The sequence below is a fragment of the Rhinoraja longicauda genome, chromosome 1 (assembly GCF_053455715.1).
Source record: "Rhinoraja longicauda isolate Sanriku21f chromosome 1, sRhiLon1.1, whole genome shotgun sequence".
NCBI lineage: Eukaryota > Metazoa > Chordata > Chondrichthyes > Rajiformes > Arhynchobatidae > Rhinoraja > Rhinoraja longicauda.
Genome location: NC_135953.1, coordinates 75,386,381 through 75,409,924, shown reverse-complemented (window position 1 = coordinate 75,409,924; position 23,544 = coordinate 75,386,381). Strand labels below are relative to the sequence as shown.

The window sequence follows — 23,544 nt, the reverse complement described above, 5'->3', positions numbered from 1 at the left end:
CTGTCGTGGATGAAGCTGTTCCCAAACCGGGCTATGATGCATCTCAATGAAATGCTTTCTACCGCACATCTATAGAAGTTGGTGAGGGATGTTGGGGACATGCCAAACTTCCTAAGCCTTCTAAGAAAGTAGAGGTGTTTATGAACTTTCATGGTCATAGCTTCAATGTGGCTGGTCCAGGACAAAATGGTGATGATATTTATTTGTCGGAACCTGAAGCTTTCGACCATTTCTACTTCAGTGCCATCAATGTATGTGTACTGCTTTGCTTCCTGAAGTTAATCACAATCTCCATTGTCTTGCTGACATGGAGGGAGAGGTCATTGTCTTGGCACCAGGTACGAGGTTCTAAATCTCCCTTCTGTTTTCTGTCACATCATCATTTGATATTCGTCCCACTGTGGTGGTGTTATCTGCGAACATGTAAATTGAGATGGATTGGTATTTGGGTGCACGGTGATGAGTATATAAGGAGAGCAGGAGACCAGGTATATTTAAGGGCAGGATGGAAATTGGAAGTGAAGTGTATGAAGTCAGTGAGTTCTGCATGGGTACAAGAGGTAGCACCAATGCAGTCGTCGATGTAGCGGAGGTAGAGTTCGAGGAGCCAGGTATCCTTGTGGGGCTCCAGTATTGAGGATTATCGTAGAGTATGAATTGTCACCGATCCTCACTGATTGTTGGCTGTTGGTCAAGAAGTCGAGGATCCTGTTGCAGAGGAAAGGATCCATCACTGTGGAGTTATTGGCCTTTTGGCAAAATAGTTGGAAGATAGTAGTGATCACAACTGTTTCTTGTTAAATTGGAGCAAATCATTCAGATGCAGGGTTGAGCTCCACTTACAGGCTTATCACTGTTGATGTGAAATTTACAGTATTCAGGAGAGCAGATTACTTAGTTAAAGTGGAGAATTGGCCACTGGATCCCCGACTTTCTGACCCACAGACCACAATCAATGAGGTTAGGTGATAACACCTCCTCCACAACAATTTTCAACTCTGGTGCCCTGTAAGAATACATTCTCAGTCCCCTCCTATACTGTCTATAAACTCACGACTGCGTGGCCAATTTGGACTCTAACTCCATGTACAAGTTTGCAGATGACCACTGGTGGGCCGGTTCATGAACAATGACGAGATGGAGTCCAGGAATGAGATAGAGAACTTAGCAGCATCTCCCTCAATGTCAGCAAGATGAAAGAGCTAGTTATCAACTTTAGGAAGTGTTGTGGAGCATATGCCCCAAACTGCATGTTGTAATCTGCATGGTGAAAGCTTCAAGTTCCTAGGTGTTAATATTACCGACTAACTGGTGTTCCTGTGAAATGCAAAGTTTTATTACATTGACAGCACAATGTGTTTGTTTTAGTTGTTATTAACAAAGAACGGGGATGAGATTAAGAGCTGGTAAATTTGTTTTGACATCTAGAGAATAGCAGTGTGGATTGACTGTCAAGGATTGTACTTACCTGAGTATCTGTCAATTGACGAAATAAAGTAGCAGACACTTATTTTGTACCATGTTTGGCCAAATAGCAATTTGTTCAAATGGAAGCGAAACAGAAAACTTAAAAATCACTTATCAAGTAAAATGTAGATTATTTTCAGGAAAGAAAGGGCTATGTCAGTATCATGATCACATCATACTTGGTAGATTATGTCATTGTGCGAGCAACACATTGCAGTAATATCTGCTTCGCTCTTTAGACTTTCGAGATACAGCGTGGAAACAGGCCCTTTGGTCATCCGAGTCCGCGCCAACCAACAATCCCCCCACCCCACCCGTAGACAAAAACCATCCTACGCACTAGGGACAATTTATAATTTTACCGAAGCCAATGAACTTACAAACCTGTATGTCTTTGGAGTGTGGGAAGAAACCAGAGCACCTGGAAAAAAACTTACGGGAAGAACATACAAACTCCGTACAGACAACACCTGTAGTCAGGACCAAACTCGGGTCTCTGGCGCTGTAAGGTAGCAGATCTACTGCTATGTGACTGTGTCACTCTAAATGCCATTTGTAATTGCTAATCTCCATCAAAACATGGCTTGAAAACATTGTTTATACAAGTTGAAGGTAGACACAAAATGCTGGAGTAACTCAGCAGGACAGGCAGCATCTCTGGAGAGAAGGAATGGGTGACGTTTCGGGTCGAGACCCTTCTTCAGACTTGTTTATACAAGTGTTGATCCCAAAGCTCTTAAGGCCCCACAGATTTGGCCGTTCTCGGAGCCTCTCGATTAGTCGATCATCTCCCAGCCGACGGGGCCCCCAAAGTTTCCATGCCTGATGGGCTATCCCAACGTTTCTCGTAATTGGCACGTACAAGAGACTGTTGGCTTCTTCACCAGAAAGAACCATGACTGGTTAGATGACAATGAATCTAAGATTGCAGAATCACAGGCAGAGGGTGTTTCTAGTTTGCAAATTCCCCCTTTATTGAAGGGAAAGGAAACAGCTCTGCATGCACCTGAAGGCAGAGTTCCAACAGAAAACCTGGGAAATTGGAATTGATCTTGGAGCAGAGAAGGCATGCAAATCTTTAACAAAATATCATAAAGGTGGGATTCATTGGAAGGCTGCTTTGAACAGCTGGTACATGTGAAAGTTAGTGGTCTACAATTGTAAAGGCTTCAGCCTTTTTGGTTCCACATACTAAAGTATTACAGTAATCTACCCGCTAACTTCTCTGCCCTTCTTCTGCAAACTTTCTAAAACCACATTTTCTGATGATGCATTCTGTCATCTCCCCATTGCAAGTGTGTTTAATTATCATATATACCAAGAACAGGACAATCAACACTTTAACTCATAATAATAAGAAAACGTCATTTATTAGCTGAGTAGGTTTTGCAACATACGAGGAATTTGGTTTGTCATACAGTCATACCAAAAAAGCACCAAGACACACAACCACATAAAAATATGACATAAACATCCACCACAGCGGCTCCTCCACATTCCCCACTGTGATGGAAGGCAATAAAGTCTTATCTTCTTTCCTCCTTTCCTCCCGTGGTCGGGGGAGTTGAACCATCTGCAGCTGGCATTCGAGCTCTCATGTTGGGGCGGTCTAAACTCCCGCATCGGGATGGTCGAAGCTCCTGCGGTTTGGAGTTCCGAAAACGGTCCCTAACCAGGGACCAGGAGCTTCACGATGTTAAAGTCCACAGCTCCCGCAGGTTGGAGCATCAAAGGCCGACCCCTGGCAAAGGGATCGCCCACTCCAAGATGTTAAAGTCCGCAGGCTCTGCGGTTTTGGAGCTCTAGAAGTCCCAGCAAGAGGCCGCCAGTTCCACGATATTCGGCCGCAGTGCAGATGGAGATACGACACAGAAAAAGTCGCATCTCCGTCGAGTAAAGAGATAAAAAAAGTTTCCTCCACCACCCCCCACAAAGACAAAAATTAAAGATAAGCTAAAACATACATTTTACAACAAACTAAAAACACAAAGAATGAAAAAGACGAAGACAGACCGTTGGCGCGGCAGCCATCATGCGGCTCCCAGTCCCCCTCCCATTCCCAGTCTGACCTTTCTGTCCTGGGCCTCCTCCATTGTCAGAGTGAGGCCCAGCGCAAATTGGAGAAACAGCATCTCATATTTTGTTGGGTAGCTTGCACCCTAGCAGTATGAACATTGACTTCTCTAACTTCAAGTGGCCCTTGCTTTCCCTCTCTCTGCATCCCCTCCCCTTCCCAGTTCTTCCACCAGTCTTACTGTCTCCGACTACATTTTATCTCTGTTCTGCCCACTCCCCTGACATCAATCTGAAGAAGGGCCTCGACCCGAAACGTCACCCATCCCTTCTCTCCAGAGATGCTGCCTGTCCCACTGAGTTACTCCAGCATTTTGTGTCTACCAATGAAATAATTTTACTCGATGCAGCTTAACAGGCCCATAAATACAATATCACACACATAATTTCTAATAAAAATTCAAATAAATAAATGACCGTCCTGTCAGCTAACCATAATAATGCAGATGTCGAAGTCTGCTGTGCATCCAGGGATACAGTCCAAGGAAGATCATAGCTGCTGAGGTTAATGTTGTGTAGTGTTCAAGACCTTGATGGTTGTTGGAAAGAAGCTGTTCTTGAGCTTGGCGGTTACGGTTTTCAAGCTCCTGGAGCTTCTTTATGATAGTGGTGAAATGAGAGCGCAGCCAAGGTGGTGTCCTTTGATAATATTGGCTGAATTTTTCTGAGGCAGCAACTCCTTCAGGTGTGGGGAGGTTCCTGTGAGAATAATCAGATTATCAATCGTCCTCCTGTACTCTGTCTCATCGTTAGTCGTTGTTCATCCAATAACAGTGGTATTGTCGGTGAATTTAAAGATTGTGTTGGAGCCGTGTCTGGCTACACAGTCTTGGGTGAAGAGAGTAGAACGGGGAACTGAGTTCACAACCTGTGTTGATGCATACGGAGGAGAAAGTGTTAGGAAGTATTGAAAACCTGGAGACATTATGCAACTCCTCAAAGATAGACACAAAGTGGCGGATTTACTTGGCAGGCCAGGCAGCGTCTCTGGAGAAAATGGATGAGTGACGTTTCGGGTTGGAACCCTTCTTCAGATCTAACACCTCCCTAGATTATAAACACCCAACATATGGACACCCTGCAAATTACGCCGAGCGTTTGAAAGGCCGGCGAGATGGATGGGATGGATTTGCTGGCTGTTGCGATGCATCTTCCCCATGGGAATGGGGCATTCCCGCCAACCTGTTCTCGCCTCCTCCCGGCAATAGCAACATTCAGGGGCTGGGACGAACCGAGCAGAGCTGGGAGTGCCGAGCAGACCCGCTCGCTCACACACTGAGTCGCTGGCAGCCACACCTCCCGCGGCTGCTTGCCCTCCCGGCACGGCTGTTTCTGTGATCCTCCCACCCACTGTTTTTGTTCACTTCCAACTTACGAAAAGTTTGTGTCACAAACAGTTCTCAGGAATGGAATCCTGTCGTAACCAGGGTACTGCCTGTAATTGAATAAATGCAATGCCCGGTGTTTTCCAGTGCTCTCAGTATAAATTATAACAGATTGCAACATTGCATGAAACCAGAGATATAGATGGTGATGTGGAGAGGTAGCAAAGGTAGCAAGATGATGGAACCACCGTAGTAAGGATTGCACATGACATGAGTCACACTCTGACTTTGTTCCCCTTTCCATTTATTGGAAAACCCATTGTTAATTTAACGACATACTGCACAATTTGGAATTAGGAATTTCCAGAATGAGCTCCCAGCAGATAAAGTAATGCATTTGGAGCACAGAAAATTAACTCTCAGCTTTTGGTGACTTGAAGTAGGGGTATTGGCAGACAGCTTTCTGCTGCTGAAAAGCTGTTGCTTCATGAACGACAATGCTGCTTTTGTTTCAGGATGATCATGCCACTCTGATGTGTTCCAGCACAAGTGGATCATTGTGTACCTTGTAACATGAGTTAAGTATCTTCGAGTTTTGCATTTAGGGGTCAGGAAAGCCAAACAACACTACACCCGGCGCATCACAGCCCACTTCAGTGACAGCAGAGACACACGGAGCCTGCGGAAGGGTATTAGGACTATCACGGACTACAAACCCCTACCACAGACCTGTGACAGTGACACCTCTCTCTTGAACGACCTCAACGGCTTCTTCGCACGCTTTGAAGCACAGAGCAACACACCTGCGCAGAAAACAACTCCCCCCCCCCCAACGACCAGGCTATTTGTCTGTCTCCAGGCAGTGTGAGGAGCACACTGTTAAGGATTAACACCCGGAAAGCTTCTGGACCTGACAACATTCCTGGTCGTGTGCTAAAAGACTGCGCAGCTGAGCTCACAGATGTCCTCACAGACATCTTCAACATCTCCCTGAGCCAGGCTGTTGTTCCCTTGTGCTTCAAAGAAACCACCATCATACCTGTGCCCAAGAAGTCTTCTCCATCCTGCTTCAACGACTACCGCCCTGTAGCGCTGACTTCAACCATCATGAAGTGCTTCGAGAGGCTGGTCATGAAGCAGATCAGATCCAACCTCCCCCCCTCCCTGGACCCGTTTCAGTTTGCATATCGAGCTAAGCGGTCCACTGAGGATGCCATCTCCTCTGCTCTACACCCAGCCCTCACCCACTTGGACACTAAAAACTCATATGTTAGGATGCTGTTCATAGACTTTAGCTCAGCATTTAACACCATCATCCCCCAGCAGCTGGTTTGTAAACTAACAAATCTGGGCTTCAGCCCCCTTCTCTGCAACTGGCTGCTGGACTTCCTCACTGCCAGACCCCAGTCCGTACGGGTCGGCAGCAACACATCGGACACCATCACGCTGAGTACGGGTGCCCCACAAGGATGTGTGCTAAGCCCCCTGCTCTTCACCTTGCTGACCCACGACTGCACACCCACCTACAGCTCCAACCACTTCGTCAAGTTTGCGGATGACACAACAGTGGTGGGTCTCATCAGCAACAACGACGAGACCCACTACAGGAAGGAGGTGGACCAGCTGGCCGCGTGGTGCACAGACAACAATCTCTTCCTGAATGTGGAGAAAACAAAGGAGATTGTTGTCGACTTCAGGAGAACGCACACCCAACACCCCCACCCACTGACCATCAATGGTGCTGCTGTGGAGCAGGTGAGCAGCACCAAATTCCTGGGGGTGAACATCACCGAGGATCTCTCCTGGAGCAACAACATCACGTCCATCGCCAAGAAAGCCCAGCAGCGCCTCTACTTCCTCCGCAAACTGAAGAGAGCGGGAGCCCCCACACCCATCATGTACACTTTTTACCGAGGCGCCATCGAGAGCATCCTCAGCAGCTGCATCACTGTGTGGTTCGGAAGCTGCACAGCCTCCAGCCGCAAGACCCTGCAGCGCATAGTGAACACTGCTGAGAGGATCACTGGCGCCTCACTCCCAACACTCCTGGTCCTTTACACCACCCGCCTCACCCGCAAAGCATTGAGCATTGTGGGTGACCCCTTCCACCCCTCCAACAGCCTCTTCACCCTCCTGCCTTCAGGGAGAAGGTTTCGCAGCCTGAGGTCAAGCACCACCCGACTAAAGAACAGTTTTTTCCACCAGGCTGTCAGGATGCTGAACTCTCTCCCCTCCCTTCCTCCTCTCTCCCCTGCCCCTATTGGACCTGGACTTTAACACCCCACACACACGCACATCCAGCACCAGACACTTTAAAAAAAAATTTTTTTAACGCATTTGAAGTGACTATATTTTATATTTTATATTTTATGTTGATTGTTGTTTGCTGTGCCTTTTTAATTTTAACTTAGTTTTATGCACTTTGTTCCTCGGGATTGTGGGAAACGGTATTTCGATTTTCTGTCTGTGTAAACTGGCTGAGGATTGACAATAAAATTGACTTTGACTTTGACTTTGAGAGAGAAAATGGGCAAAACATTTCTCAGGAAACTAGAACGGTAGTTTGAAATTTACGACAAAATTAGTTATTCACTGTCTGCATCACATAAAAGTATCTATCCCGTCCCCACCCAATTCGCACTAGCTTCTCATTTTCATCCTACAAACAGATTACAATGGTCTGTTTCCTTTATCATCGTTACTTTTTTGCATATCTTTCCTTCATTGTTCTTTATCTCTCCACATCACCATCTATACCTCTGGTTTCCCTTATCCCTAACCAGTCTGAAGAAGGGTCTCGACCTGAAACGTCACCCATCCCTTTTCACGAGACACTGCCTGTCCCGCCTGCTGAGTTACTCCAGCTTTTTGTATATATCCTGCAGACCTTGCTTCCACTACTCTTTGAGGAAGGGAGTTTCAAAGATACTCGTTCCTCTGAGCAAAGTAAAAACCATGTCCTCTCTGTCTTAAAGCGTGACCTTTTGTTGTTTTTTAAACTGCGGCCTCAAGTTTTAGATTCTCCAAGAAGAACAATCAACTCCTGGGTCCACCCTGTCTGGCCACTCAGGATCTCATATGTTCAAACCTTTTGGTTTGATGCTTCAGAGTGAATTAATTGCTTGTTTCCTTGATAATTAAATGCAGAGATCTGAGCCATATGCCTGAGTATTCCATATTGGGGACTGGGCCATGGGTACGGCTTCACCCATGGATATTGATGGTGCTTCTCTTCCCAAAGGCTAACAACCACCCATCAACCAGTCCAGTCTGCAGAACATCAAAACATGACCTGAGATCTGGGTGTCCTAGTGCATCAGTCACTGAAAGGAAGCATGCAGGTACAGCAGGCAGTGAAGAAAGCCAATGGAATGTTGGCCTTCATAACAAGAGGAGTTGAGTATAGGAGCAAAGAGGTCCTTCTGCAGTTGTACAAGGCCCTAGTGAGACCTCACCTGAAGTACTGTGTGCAGTTTTGGTCTCCAAATTTGAGGAAAGATATTCTTGCTATTGAGGGCGTGCAGCGTAGGTTCACTAGGTTAATTCCCGGAATGGTGGGACTGTCATATGTTGAAAGACTGGAGCAACTAGGCTTGTATACACTGGAATTTAGAAGGATGAGAGGGGCTGTTATTGAAACATAAGAATATTAAGGGATTGGACACGTTAGAGGCAGGAAACATGTTCCCGATGTTGGGGGAGTCCAGAACCAGGGGCCACAGTTTAAGAATAAGGGTAAGCCATTTAGAACGGCGATGAGGAAAAACCTTTTCAGTCAGAGAGTTGTAAATCTATGGAATTCTCTGCCTCAGAAGGCAGTGGAGGCCAATTCTCTGGATGCTTTCAAGAGAGAGCTAGATAAAGCTCTTAAAGATAGCGGAGTAAGGGGGTTTGGGGAGAAGGCAGGAACGGGGTACTGATTGAGAATGATCAGCCATGATCACATTGAACGGTGGTGCTGGCTCGAACGGCCGAATGGCCTCCTCCTGCACCTATTGTCTATTGACCCACACTGGTAACGGAGTGACATCTGCTCTTCGTATTAACTCTGTTTAGACAGTTCCAGGTGGGAAATATGGCAGAAACGCAACAAATATCCTCTTTTTATTAGGACCTGTGGCAGACAGTGGACATTGCCTCAGAGGAGAGTTGCTGAACACCACGTCACCTGCAGTAATATGAGACTTGCACAATTTAGGATGCACTAAATTAGGGACAGTGATACATTCTTCTTCGAGAACTGAAACTAATGGTTAAATACCAGCAACTTTGGGACTTTGGTGCATGGGCACTTAGAAACATTGGGGGGGAAAATAGAGGAGTTTTGTGATTTGATTCCCGTGGCACTTTGCAGGGTCTCTTTTGGTAAGAGCCAGCAAGTTTGAGCAACGTAAATGTGGGGTGGTTGTGTATGTGAGTAGAATCTCAGCAAGATCCAGGGCAACAATATTGGTAAATCCCCGGGAGATACAAAACAGAAAATAACAAAGCTACTTCAACTCAGGTTATCTAACCATTCACTTCCATGTGCTTTTACCATTAGGGCATGAAATCAAATTCACTTACTTGACAAATATTGACCAAGTATTAATTCTTCATTGAGATATAATTCCTGAATAAATCTGACTATTTTTTCTTTGTTTTGTGAATAGTCATTTCCAATGCAGTCAATTAATGTTTATGTTGAAGAGTTTATGTTTTAAATCAATCAATCATTCGAGCCATTTTCTCTTCTCCCCAGCACTGAAATGCTGACGGTATTTCTGAGCTGCTGGAAGAAACTCGACCTGAGTTGACTCCTATTTCTGTTTTCATTCCCACACATGTCTTGCATTGCTGCTTCTTCTGGCATTTTGACCCCAAGATGCTAGAAGAGAATTAATGCACGTGGGGGGCGTGAATTGGTAGCACAGATGTCCTCATTCCAAATTACTGATTATAAAGTGAGTTGATCTTTTTAATGTGTGTTTTCATTGTTAAGATTGAATTGAACAAATACAAAGAAGGAAAGAGTTGCAGGGATTAAAATTTAATGTTAGCGGACTAATTGTGGTGTGCCTTTGAGAAAGAAAATTTGGAAGAGTAAAATGGTTGGCTGTCTTAGCAACAATTAGCTTCAGCGGCAGAAGCTGAATGCTATCGCCATGGTATCGGCATCAAAAATTCTCACAGCAAGATGTCAAAACAATAAAGTTGTCTCTGCCCTGTTTGCCTAGCTCTGAGCCCAAAGGAACAATCAGAAACAGCAAAAACTTAACTCGCTGTTTTGGCTGGACCCAGAATTTATTAATTTGGTGGTTTGAGGTATTATGAATATAATTTCAAGACACTGTTTGAAGTTAAGACATGCTTTATTATTCCTCAACTGTGATCCATAAGTTTTTATTAGCTTACCTCTGAATTCCTGGTTACTGCTGTCAACTCAAATGTTTAACTGCCATTCACTTAACATGAGCAAGAAACAATTGGTTCCCTTGTATACATACCACAGTTCAAATAATGCAAAAAAAGGAACTAGCAGAAATTCATTGACAAGTGGTTTAATGGACTAATGTTCTGGTTGATTGAAGTTTGATGATGGCTTTAATAAGGATGATGGTCAACTATCTGACGTCGGCCTCAGTGACTGAGATTACAATGCCCCAGGCAACGATGGGGGCCTGAGAAAGCAAATCAGTAGTCTCCCTTGTCAGTAGAAGCCGAATGCTGACCTTTAACTTACACTTATTGTCATTGGTGGCTCTTTTCATAGAGTAGGTGGATTTTTTATTTGCAAACAACGTCACTAGTCAGATCGCCAAGAAACCAAACGTGGGTGCTGTGAACGGCCGAGTGAGAATATGTATCTGTTTCCTCATTGTTCCCCCTTGATCTTTCCTTACCATATTTCACAACGGTGCTCACATCTTTTTGGCTTTTAATGCGTGTCTCTATTTTGTTCTCTGGCTTCCTGGAAGCACATTTTGTGTGGATAATCTACTTGATTTGTTTTGAAATGCTTGTAGGCGCTTCAGTGGAACCTGACGTTGTTAATAGGAATGAACAGTAGGAACATCAGCTTCAGAGTTGAACAACAGTGGAGGGCTGAAAAGGCCTGTTTCCGGCTGTATATATATGATATGATATGATAACAGTGTGCGAGGTGCCCAAGCTTACCTCTTTTTGAGAGGACTAAGTTGGACAGGTCTGGGAAATACATTGTACCACTGCGTCACGGTGATGCGGTGTGCAACTATTATGTAGATCAAAACAATTAGCTGTCAGGCTGTTTATGCTGTCAGGCCGTTCCACCCTTGTTAGAAGTTGCACTAACACCTGTGAGTCAGTATGCTGTGAGTTCAATCTCTTCCTTGTCCCTCATTATATTTTAGAGGATCATAAAGTTATACAGCGTGGAATCAGGCCCTTCGGCCAAACTTGCCCACACCGATCAACATGTCCTATCTACACTAGTCCCACCTGCCTGCATTTGCCCCATATCCCTGTAAAACCTATTCTATCCATTTTCTTTGATTAGAATTTTATGAATTCTGAAATGGTCTTATGTAATATAACAATATATATCAGAAATATTAATGCAATATTAAATATTAATGTAATATTAAACCTGACTCAGATTTATTGCATAAAAGAAGAAGCTTTCCAGATGTTCCCAAGCATTTTAGTTGATATGAAATAAAAGTTGCATCCTTTAGCACTTAAGTCTAAACTAAAGGCAGGGGTTTTGACGAGAAGTTCACTGGTACGTTTATATTTTTTATTAAAAAAAGTAATCAACCTTGAAAGAGAAAAAAATCCTGTCCATATGGTGCCCTTGTTCTTGGGTTTTTGTGGGCTGTCAAATTGTGCTGTCGGTAAAATGACTTTGATGCAGTACCATATCTTTGATGATTCACGCCATTGTTCCCTGCCAGCTGCAAGTTCAGTCGTCTTTGCCTCAATCCCTTGTTTTTAATGCCCTGATTGACCATAAACATGACTCTGTGAGGCTGAGATTCTGAACTCCTGCCAGAAGCAGTTTCACTTATGAGGTTGAACCTCTCACTCTGAATGTAGATTCACCAACCACGTAAAATGATCTTTGATGTTGAATGAATTGGATTAATTGCATAATCAGCAGTCCGTAGATCCCTGTTTTTGTTCACATTAAATATCTCTGAGAAATCTGGAATTAATGTGCTTTATTGCTTTAAACCCAAACCCAAAGGGCGGCACGGTAGCACAGCGGTAGAGTTGCTGCTTTACAGCGAATGCAGCGCCGGAGACTCAGGTTCGATCCTGACTACGGGTGCTGCACTGTAAGGAGTTTGTACGTTCTCCCCGTGACCTGCGTGGGTTTTCTCCGAGATCTTCGGTTTCCTCCCACACTCCAAAGACGTACAGGTATGTAGGTTAATTGGCTGGGTAAATGTAAAATGTAAAAATTGTCCCTAGTGGGTGTAGGATAGTGTTAATGTACGGGGATCACTGGGCGGCACGGACTTGGAGGGCCGAAAAGGCCTGTTTCCGGCTGTATATATATGATATGATATGATATGATAAATGTAATTTGTTAACAATTTATTCACAAAATGCTGGAGTAACTCAGCAGGTCAGGCAGCATCTCGGGAGAGAAGGAATGGGTGACGTTTCGGGTCGAGACCCTTTTTCGTTCTTGTAATTTGTTAACATTTATTATTTTTTTAGATAATTCCGTCTGCTAATAAATGTGAATCGAAGACCTGTCGCCAGCTATGAAGTCACAAAGCTAGATTTGCATGTCTTTCATTCATTTGTTCTATATCTCTCTACATCACCGTCTATATCTCTTGTTTCCCTTCACCCTGACTCTAGTCTGAAGAAGGGTTTCGACCTAAAACGTCACCCATTCCTTCTCTCCAAAGATGCTGCCTGTCCCTCTGAGATACTCCAGCATTTTGTGTCTATCTTTGGTTTAAACCAGCATCTGCAGTTCCTTCCTACACACTTAGCTGTGCCAAATTGAATTGAATTGAGAAAGTGGTAAAAATAAAATCTTCTATTAAATTTGCATCTGCAGAAATGATTGACCTACTTTAAGGGCTGGGTCTATTAACAGTGGTAAAGCTCCTGAGTTTGTCTCACATCCCTGTTTTCTGATATAGATGCAGCCGAAAGAACTGCTCAGACTGTATTTCAGACAATCCCTTTTTCAAGTCCCTAGTACACCTTGAATCCAATTATAAACACTGTTTCCTGGTGACCAAAGTGACTGTATTCTCTTAATAATCGTAAACCACTGGAAGAAATGAACATTACCAATCTCCTTCACTGCACAAAGTTTTAAGAAAACCCCTAAAAGATGGTATTCACTGATGTGCATTACATCATTTGAGTATGATTTGGATGAAAAGGGCATGGTTGCTAAGAAATCTGATCTATCCAGGAACATCACAGGGTTTAGTTGCGCAGTTGCTATTCCAATTGGGAGTGTTCGGTATATTGTTCCCTGTTTGTATTCACAGACCCACCAGCTTTTACTGTTCTTGTAAGAACTTGCACGTCCAGTCACATTTGCCCTCTTTCTTTGCTCACTACAATATTTCAGCATTGCATATTGCAAGATTTCATAACACAGGAGGCTACTCAGCCTGTTGAATCTGCCAGCTTTCAAAACATTCCCATCAGGATTGGCTATTTTTTAATTTCGTTGTACTCGTTGCAATGACAATAAATGAATATTATTATTATTATTATTATTATTATCAGTCCCATTCCCTCACTTATTTCTCTGCAACAGGCCATGTCAGAGTTGCACAGTACTTTAGACTGGACTGGACTGGACTAACAGCCAGACTTTTGGACCATTGATCTAGAGATGTGGATTTGAATCCCAGCACAGAAACTCCGATGCAAGTAATGAAAGAAAGATGGAATTTTTTAAAAACCGTATCTCAGTAAAATTAACCGTAAAACTACTGGATAGATGAATAAACCCATCTGATTCCCTAATCTCTTTCAGGAAAGGACATCTGCCAGCATTACCTGGACTGCATCACATATGACTAGATCTAGATCTATTAATTTGGTTGAATGTTAACTGCCTCGTCAGTTCAGGGGCAACTAGGGACGGATAATACCCACGGGGACTGCCCATGAATTGATACATTTTTTTAAGTTGATTAGAAATTGAACTGAACAGATACTTGAATGCTTCAGCTCGTGTATCTACAGGAATCTCCACAATTACTTGTAATAAATAAGGGGCTGATGGAATACAACTGCTCTTGCCTTAAGAAGCAAGGTCCAGGCTAAACCTGGGCCACCAATCAGCATTTCACCCAGTGGCTAAAGCATCCAGCAAAGGGACATGGAGATCTTTCAGGTCCACAGCCAGGGGCTGTTGGCAGGAGGATGCCGGGAGGTCTCCATCACGGTGCAATAGGCATATTGGGGAAGTGTGCCATTGTGCAAAATGTCTGCTTGCTTGGGCTGCTCCTTTGGCTGGACGACAAAAAAGTAATTTTCTCACCCTGTGTGGAGCTAGGTGATCTCCCTAAAGCAGCAGTGAGCTTCAGTGAGATCCTGAGATTAGTAGCAGCAGCTTGGTATGACGCAGTGGTTAGCAAGCTAAGAGCGACTGGGACCTCGACCACTGTGGCAAAGCAGTTTCGGGACATATGAGATGATGCCTTGGGTTTCTATTAGAATAAAGAATACAATTTAGATGTTGGTTCTTTCTAATGTGGAGTTGATGGGGGGTGAGGTTGTTTTGGAAATAAATAGGATTCTTGTTTTCAACCTCGGTGAGGTTGAAAATCCAACTGTAGACAAATTTGGAACATTTTGCGTTGCTGCCGATGTCATTATTAGGAAGTTTAACTGGGGGGGGGAGAGAGGAAGAATGAAAATCATGCTGAGAAAGAGCAGCAGAAACATGCACAAAATTACTGTGCTGCTGGTTATGCTGATTTTCAACACATTCCAACGTTTCAGTCATGTGACAGCAATTTTTCAGGTCATATTGTTTTGGATGGTTGCAAAGCACCCTGGAAATAATCAGACAGCTGGGCTGGATGCTCTCTATTCCAAAGTCCTCTGGGTGGCTGTGAATTGGAAGGTTTTGGTAAAATTGGATGCCTGCTGTGTAAGTGCCCTGTCTATACCTTTGAGAGCTTACTGCACTTTGAGGCCCAGGTCACCACAGACCAATTTACTTCAACATTGGTCGAAGCAACGATACTCAGGAGGATCAACATATAAAAATAGGACTTGTGTGAGGGAGTAATACACTCAGCTTCTTGAACTTTTTTTGTCATGGCTGATCTGGTTATAACCTCAGCTCTGAATTCCCGTTTAGTTGTGGAAAACTTTCACCCTCTTGTTTATCAAGAATCCATTTATCTCCGCTGTGCATTTTTCAATGACTGCTCTGATGAAAACAATTCCAAATATTCATGACTGTGAGAGAGAAAAATTATTACTTCAGCTGTAACTTAAACACTCAGTTCTTTTATTTTAAACAGTGACCCCTGGTCCCCTTTGAAATGCAAGATTACATAGATAAAACGCGGAATATATTTAGGATGGATAAACCTGTTTCAGTATAAATCTGTCTTATAAATCTGATTTATATTTTACTCAGGTCCCCATTATGGAGGACGGTGAAAGTCTGGGGGGGGGGTTACGTGCCAAGATTACTCATGAATTGGATTATGGTTCATGGGAGAAGGCAAGAGAATAGGGTTGAGAGGGAAAGATAGATCAGCCACGATGGGCTTGATGGGCCAAATGCCCTAATTGTGCTCCTGCAACTCATGAACTTGGTTTGTTACACTCCCCAGTACTGAAAGGGAATTTTTGAGAAAAACCTTAAGTTAAAAAAAAATAGAACTTTGGGTAATTAATTTTCATTACAATCATAATTCCTGTTGTGAAATTTGCTTGTGTCTTCCTTAGTGAGGACAGTACCAATCTCGTGGAAATACTAGGGGACCGAGGATCTAGTGGGAGGGAGGAACTGAAGAGAATCCACATTAGTCAGAAAATGGTGTTAGGGAAACTGTTGGGACTGAAGGCAGATAAATCCCCAGGGCCTGATGGTCTGCATCCCAGAGTACTCGAGGAGGTGCCCCTAGAAATCGTGGATGCATTGGTGATCATTTTCCAATGTTCTCTCGACTCTGGATCAGTTCCTGTGGACAGGAGGGTAGCCAATGTAACTCCACTTTTTAAGAAAGGAAGGAGGGAGAAAATGGGGAATTAGAGACCAGTTAGCCTTACATTAGTAGTGGGGAAGATGCTGGAGTCGATTATTAAAGATGTTATAGCAGCGCATTTGCAAAGCAGTGACTGGATCGGTCAATGTCAGCATGGATTTATGAAGGGGAAATCATGCTTGACTAATCTTTTGGAATTTTTTGAGGATTTAACAGGTAGAATGGATAAGGGAGAGCCAATGTATGTGGTGTATTTGGACTTTCAAAAAGCCTTTGACAAGGTCCCACACAAGAGATTAGTGTGCAAAAGTAGAGCACATGGTGTTAGGGTATTGACATGGATAGAGAACTGGTGGGCAGACAGGAAGCAAAGAGTAGGAATTAACGGGTCCAGGAAGGCAGATTATTATCTGAATGGTGTCAGGTTAGAAGGGGAGGTGCAACGAGACCTGGGTGTGCTTATACATCAGTCACTGAAAGTAAGCATGCAGGTATGGCAGGCAGTTAAGAAAGCCAACGTTGGCCTATCTTGCGAGAGGATTTGAGTTTAGGAGCAAGGAGGTCCTACTGTAGTTGTACAGGGCCCTGGTACCGTACCTGGAGTATTGTGTGCAATTTTGGTCGCCTAATTTAAGGAAGGCCATTATTGCTATTGAGGGAGTGTAGTGTAGGTTCAGCAGGTTAATTCCCGGGATGGCGGGACAGACATATGATGAAAGAATGGGATGACTGGGCTTGTATTTGCTGGAATTTAGAAGGATGAGAGGGGATCTTATAGAAACATATATAAAATTATTAGAGGAATGGACAGGGTAGATGCAGGAAAAATGTTCCTGATGTTGAGGGAGTCCAGAACCAAATTTAAGAATAAGGGGTAGGCCATTTAGGACTGATATGAGGAAAAACATTTTCACCCAGAGAGTTGTGAATCTGTGGAATTCTCTGCCACGGAAGGCAGTGGAGGCCAATTCACTGGATGTTTTCAAGAGAGAGTTAGATTTAGCTCTTAGGGCTAAGGGAATCAAGGGATATGTGGGAAAAGCCTGAACAGGGCACTGATTTTGGATGATCAGCCATGATCATATTGAATGGTGGTGCTGGCTCGAAGGGCTGAATGGCCTACTCCTGCACCTATTTTCTTTGTTTCTATGAAATTTCATTTCTTGTTTATCCTCATCTATAAATGGGTAGGCATTATCACAATTGCAACCATGCACCAGGTAGGTAGGAGGGAGGGAGAGAGAGAGCAGAATGAACTCGGCGCTGCTCTGCTGAAAAGTTGTGGCAACTAGAGGGAGATTCACTTTGCAACACGAAAAAGTGGGCAAAAAGCGGGAAACAAAAAGTGACCAACAATAACAACTCTAGTTATTTGATATTTGCTAAATATCTAATTCCGAATGTAAGCTACAAACTGTTAATCTAATTATGTTGTTATAAATTGCACAACAATGTCAGGGGTTATGGGGAGAAGGCAGGAGAATGTGGTTAGGAGGGAGAGATTGATTAGCCATGATTGAATGTCGGGGTAGACTTGATGGGCCAAATGGCTTAATTCTGCTCCTATCACTTATGACCTTACAACAGTGGTAGGAAGAAACTTTAATAGCGGAGTACTGAGATATGTATTTGAATAATTGTATCTCCTTCATTACTTGCACCAAGGTGAAGTAATAGAATAAGTGATGCACTAGGATTGTTCCCAAATAAAGGGAAGGGGAGTGTTGAAGGAAGTTTATATTTTGTGGACTGAGGTTCAGAACGTAATTGACTCAGTTGGTTTGGTGGCCATGTCTGACCGACACCATTTCAAACTGCTTGGCAAAGTCCTCGTGAATGGTTTTCTCATCTACACTCGTAATTGTTGAATGAAATGTTTGATCATTTGAATAAGGTCCTGTCCTCTTTACTAATCATTGAAACCTTGTGAGCACCATATTTGCTGTTATTTTATATTGCTCAATAAAAAACATTGCACAATATGAATTAGGATTAAAAAAAGGATTTGAAATCTCATGAACAATGTTTTAATTGTTCCTCGGGATATTAGCCATAGAATGCAATGCATGGTAAGGACTTAATTAACTGTATGCAAAGGGAATGGAATCATGAAATTCATGCCTCAAAAGGAGACTGTTGTTTCCATATCACCCACAAATGCAGTTGATTTAGGTTATTACCATTTCTTCGCTCTTAGTTTGCCTCCTTTATAGGTTACCACCCTTCGAGAGATCATTCACCTTATTGTTTTCAGAGTTTTACATGCAGTTAAAATTCTTCCCTATTTCCTACAGTCCGAAATGGTAAAACAAGCCAAATTGGTATTCAGCCCTGAGAACATTCTACCCGAGAGTATGTTCTCTTGTGTTACCACATCCTTCCTGTGGTGTGGTGATCAGAAATATATGCAGTGTTCTAGATGTGGCATAACTTATATATAGTTCTAGCATGATAGATCAGTCTGAAGAAGGGTCTCGACCTGAAACGTCACCCATTCCTTCTCCCCTGAGATGCTGCCTGACCTGCTGAGTTACTCCAGCATTTTGTGAATAAATACCTTCGATTTGTACCAGCATCTGCAGTTATTTTCCTACACTATAGTTTTAGCATGATCACCCTGCATTGACTGACAAAAGGCAATATCCTCAATGTGTTTTTAACCAGTTTATCTACCTGTCACCCTATATTCAAGTTCCTGAGGATATGCACTTGAAGTTCCTTTTCTTTCTCCACGTTTCTTGCTCTGCCACTAATCGTGTATTCCTTGCCTTGTTTGAACTCCCCAAGTGTTCAAGTATTCAAGTTCAAGTATGACTACTCAAGTATTTCTCCCCACAGATCTCCATGCTTAATTTCAATTGCCAGTTTTCTGCCCACCTAACCAAGGCGTGGACACAAGAAACTGCAGATGCTGGTTAACAACAAGATTCACAAAATGCCGGAGTAACTCAGCATTTTGTATTCTCCAGAGATGCTGCCTAACCTGCTGAGTTACTCCAGCACTTTGGGCAATTAATATCTTCCAGTGGCTTAGAACTATCTTCCTCTCTCCAAGCATCTCAATCATGGTGCTTAAATTAAAGCCCAAGCAGTATATCACTAAATTCAGCCCTCTACCCATTTACCTTGCATTGGTGTGGGTGACCAAGGTTGGACTAATGATTGGGTTGGGGCGGAGAGTATGGTCGTTTGGAGAGAGTAAGTTCAGTGATTGGGGGGGGGAGGGGGTAGGAACAAGCAATAGGATTGTGTTGCGACTGTGCAGCTGAGGTGAACACTTTGATGCTTTGAGTTCATCGAGGGAATGATGGAACGAACAAAGGAATAGAAAGAACAATTGTAGACATTGTGGGGCTTGTGGTTAGCCATTGAATTTCCAATGTATGGTTCACATGGGCATCGAGAGAGTAGAGCTGTGGCCTGATTATGTGGCCCCAAGGCAACCTGTGCTGAGGGACAGTGAGGGCGATGTGTTGCCAATCCGTACTGGTGAGGGAGGTCACAGGGAGGAGCAGTGACCTGGTTACCTGAGTTAAGGATGAGTTTGGAAGGGATGATGGTGTTGAACTGTTGATCTGTAGTCGATGAACAACAGCCTGCCTAACCTGATACTGTTGTCCAGTGCAGAAAGGACAGCAAATGAGACTGCATCCACTGTCGATTTGTTGCTGCGGTATGAAGATTGAACTGGCTCCAGGTCGTTATAAGAGTTGATTTACTTTGTTACCGACCTCTTGAAGCACTTCAACCTAATGGGCGTGTGTGCCACCGGTTGGTAATCGTTGATGCATGCCATCTTGCTCTTCTTGGGATTATGGATGTCTTTTTAAAGCAGGTTGGGACCTTGGATGGATCATATCATATATATACAGCCGGAAACAGGCCTTTTTCGGCCCTCCAAGTCCGTGCCGCCCAGCGATCCCCGTACATTAACACTATCCTACACCAACTAGGGACAATTTTTACATTTACCCAGCCAATTAACCTACATACCTGTACGTCTTTGGAGTGTGGGAGGAAACCGAAGATCTCGGAGAAAACCCACGCAGGTCACGGGGAGAACGTACAAACTCCTTACAGTGCAGCACCCGTAGTCAGGATCGAACCTGAGTCTCCGGCGCTGCATTCGCTGTAAAGCAGCAACTCTAACGCTGCGCTACCGTGATAGAGTGAGAATGACAGTGAAAGCTCCAGTCAGTTGGTCTATGCAGCTTTTGAGAACATGGCCAGCCTGGCACACTATCAGGACCAGCCGCTTCCGGGCGTTCACCCTCAAATAGGATCTTCTGATGTGGGCCTCGGTGACTGAGATCACAGGGTCACCGAGGGCTGTGGGGGCTCGTGAATATATTCTACTCCGGAACGTCATTCTATTCCAGAAATACTCTTGTGTGAAGTGTTTACAATGACAGATTTCATGATAAATTTGGACTAAAAATTTTGCTAATAAAAGAGCTGTCTTAAAATGAGAAATTAATTACATTTGCAAGATCTTGGTCTATGCTTTCTAATTTGCTCCACTTAAAATCTACATTTTCTGTTGAATTCTCACTTAGAGTGGAATGGAAAATCTGTTACGGCTATTTGGGTTATGGAAACTTGCCCTTAACAGAATCAATAAATCATTGCTCAAAAATATGCGAATACAATTCCTTCCAATACAATTTATGTGGGGGGGGGGGGGAAGAATAAACATGAAATGTAACTTTTTCCAATTGGTGTCTCTTGACGTGGCTTCACAATATGGGGAATCACAACACGCCCCGCATTCAGGGAATGCAACAACCCCTCCCTTAACATGACAGTCGCCTGCTATATGGGAGAAAAAAACCACAGCCCCTGTCCATCATTTCAAGATCATAGTCTGATCTCTTACCCTTTACTTAAAGATAACTGCATGACCTTCAGCCCAGCGTGCCTGAATGAAGGTGATCAGCACTCCCTCGAGGCGATTCGAATGATACACAAACAAATGGATGACGATGCTGATGGCGATGTTGATGTCGAGGAGAGTCACGAGGTAAGACAACTTTTTTAACAAAGACCAGCTTAAAGTAATAAATTCTGTGCTTTTGCAATGTACACTTCATACCCCATTTGTGATTTGTGTTTGTGATGTAAATAGAGATAAAATTAACAGGGTGTTAAACAATTAAATATACTATTTTGTAGTCTATACCTTTGGATAACTTGAAGATCCTTTGGCTTAAGGAAATGTTGAGGGACCTTGTGAATGATTACAAATGCCTAGAGCTAAGTCAAACACAACAGAAATCGGTGGTCCTATCCTCAGTCAGAAACTTGGTTAACCTGAAAATTATTTTTGGTAATTGTGGGGCAAGAGAGGGGAAAATTAATGAAAATGTCCTACTGTTGCTCCCTGCCCTTTGAATCCATGCATTGATACTCAGGAAAGACAGAATTGTATTTGGTTTTGTTGTTATGCCTGCAATTACCTATTTCTGTTTTGACATTTATTAGTCAGAGACCAAGAAGTACTGCAGAATAAACCATGTCAATGGGAAGTGCTTTGGCTCCATTTTTCGTGAACCATGTTGTTTTGGAATCATTCTTATACATACATATTGAGTATATATGTATGAGATTGACATTTTCAGAAAGGATCTACTTTCCATAAAGAAAATGCAGTGAAAATGAACTAAATTTGTTCCGGGCATGAAAGTTTTATCCTTTGGGGAAAGATTAAACAAACTGGGTTTGTGCTCGATGGAGTTCAGAAGAATGTAAAGCAATCTCTTTGTCGCATACAACATTCTTAAGCAGCTTAACCGGGTTGTGCAGGTAGGTGATGATTCAACTCTCGGTTGTTCAGAACAAGGGATCGTATTCTCAAAACCAGTCTTGGCCACTGAAGGTGAAGATGAAAAGAAAGCTTTTCGCCCAGAAGGATAGTGAATCATTTGAATTCTCCTCCCAAGAAGAAAGTGCAGATTATATCCAAGGCATTTTTAGATTGATTTTTGGATATTAAAGGATTGGAATAATTATGTGGAAAATCGCCTCTGGGTGGAATCTTATTGAATAGCCCACTATTGCATCCTTTTTTTTGGCAATTTTTTCTGGTGCCACCGTTAGTTTTTTGTGCATGATCTGACTCAAGAAAACACTTTAGTGGTATCACAGTGGCACAGGTCTTAGAACGGCTGCATCACAGCACTAGAAACCTGGTTCGATTCTGGCCTTGGGTGCTGTCTCTAGAGTTTGAACATTCTCCTTGTGACTGCATGGTTTTCTTCTGGTTGCTCTGCTTTCCTCCCCCATCCCAAATATGTGCGGGCTGATAGGGGGCTGATAGGTTAATTGGTCTCTGCAACATTGCCCCTCATGTGTAGGGAGTAGATGCTAAAGTGAGATGACATAGAACTAGTGTGATTGATGTTGGCATTGACTCAGTAGGCTAAAGGGCCTGGTGTATCTCTAAACTAAACTAAACAAAACTTTTAGCTTAAAGAATATTTTTCCTAAGTTTATTATTTTCTTAGATGTTGAGATTTGTATTCTCCGCTATGTATGGCATATTTGCATCCATCTATAGTTACCTGGCAACGGGGGCCGATCTCCCTGGATGAGGCTCTCCCATTGCACTGTGGGTATGCTGACGCCTGACATGTCCCCAAATGCGGGAAACTCGACTGCAAAATTTGTGGTCGTGGGGGACTGCGTTCATGCTAAGAGCAGCACGGTGGCGCAGGAGTAGAGTTGTTGCCTTACAACGCTTGCAGCGGGGTGACCTGGGTTCGATCCTGACTATGGGTGCTGTCTGTACAGAGTTTGACCGCGTGGCTTTTCTCCAAGATCTTCGGTTTCCACCCACACTCCAAAGACGTCTAGGTTTGCAGGTTAATTGGCTTGGTATAAGTGTAAATTGTCCCTCGTGTGTAGGATAGTGTTAATGTGCGTGGATCGCTGGTCGATACAGACTCGGTGGGCCGAAGGGCCTGTTTCCATGCTGTGTCACTAAACTAAATTAAATTAAACGAAACTTATCAATTCAACGTCTGTTCTTGTGAAATTCTTGCAAAGCTGACCCATTTCCAAAAATGTGGAGCCAGAATTTGGAAGTAGTTTTGTTGGAACAGGTCAAGTTCTGATAAAGCAGGTCACTTAAGAACATGGAGTTTATTGATTGCTCAATGACTGGAAATCGAAATTGAACCCAAAATGTAGGAAGATCAGAACATTGTAATAATGCTCCACAAGGTCAGAAGGAGACTGGGGTGAGCAAGGCTTGTAAGCTCATTTGGCTTTAGGTGCACTGCCTTTGATCAATCACCAAAATTGGTAAAGAAATGTGCAGGCGAGACTGTCATTCCATGCCAGTGACACATCTAATATTTGTGGCCTTTTCCATATGATGCATAAGTTACCTCAATACATCATCCATAACTGTAATTATGCCCACATTTTTGTTGTATAATTTCAGTCAGTTGATTTGTTAGAGGAAGTGCTGTAGAAGTGAAATACTGCAAGAAAACAAGACT

The 23,544-nt window shown here is 43.4% G+C and overlaps 1 protein-coding gene across 2 annotated transcripts in view; it reads left to right on the top strand.

Annotated features, from left to right (window-relative positions):
* stim2b (stromal interaction molecule 2b) overlaps nucleotides 1–23,544 on the top strand; it is a 133,669-nt gene that overhangs the window by 5,985 nt on the left and 104,140 nt on the right. For both annotated transcript variants that reach the window (XM_078400383.1, XM_078400376.1), the window contains exon 3: nucleotides 20,932–21,062. In XM_078400383.1, the coding sequence (XP_078256509.1) occupies nucleotides 20,932–21,062 (131 nt within the window). The remainder of the gene's footprint in view (nucleotides 1–20,931; nucleotides 21,063–23,544) is intronic.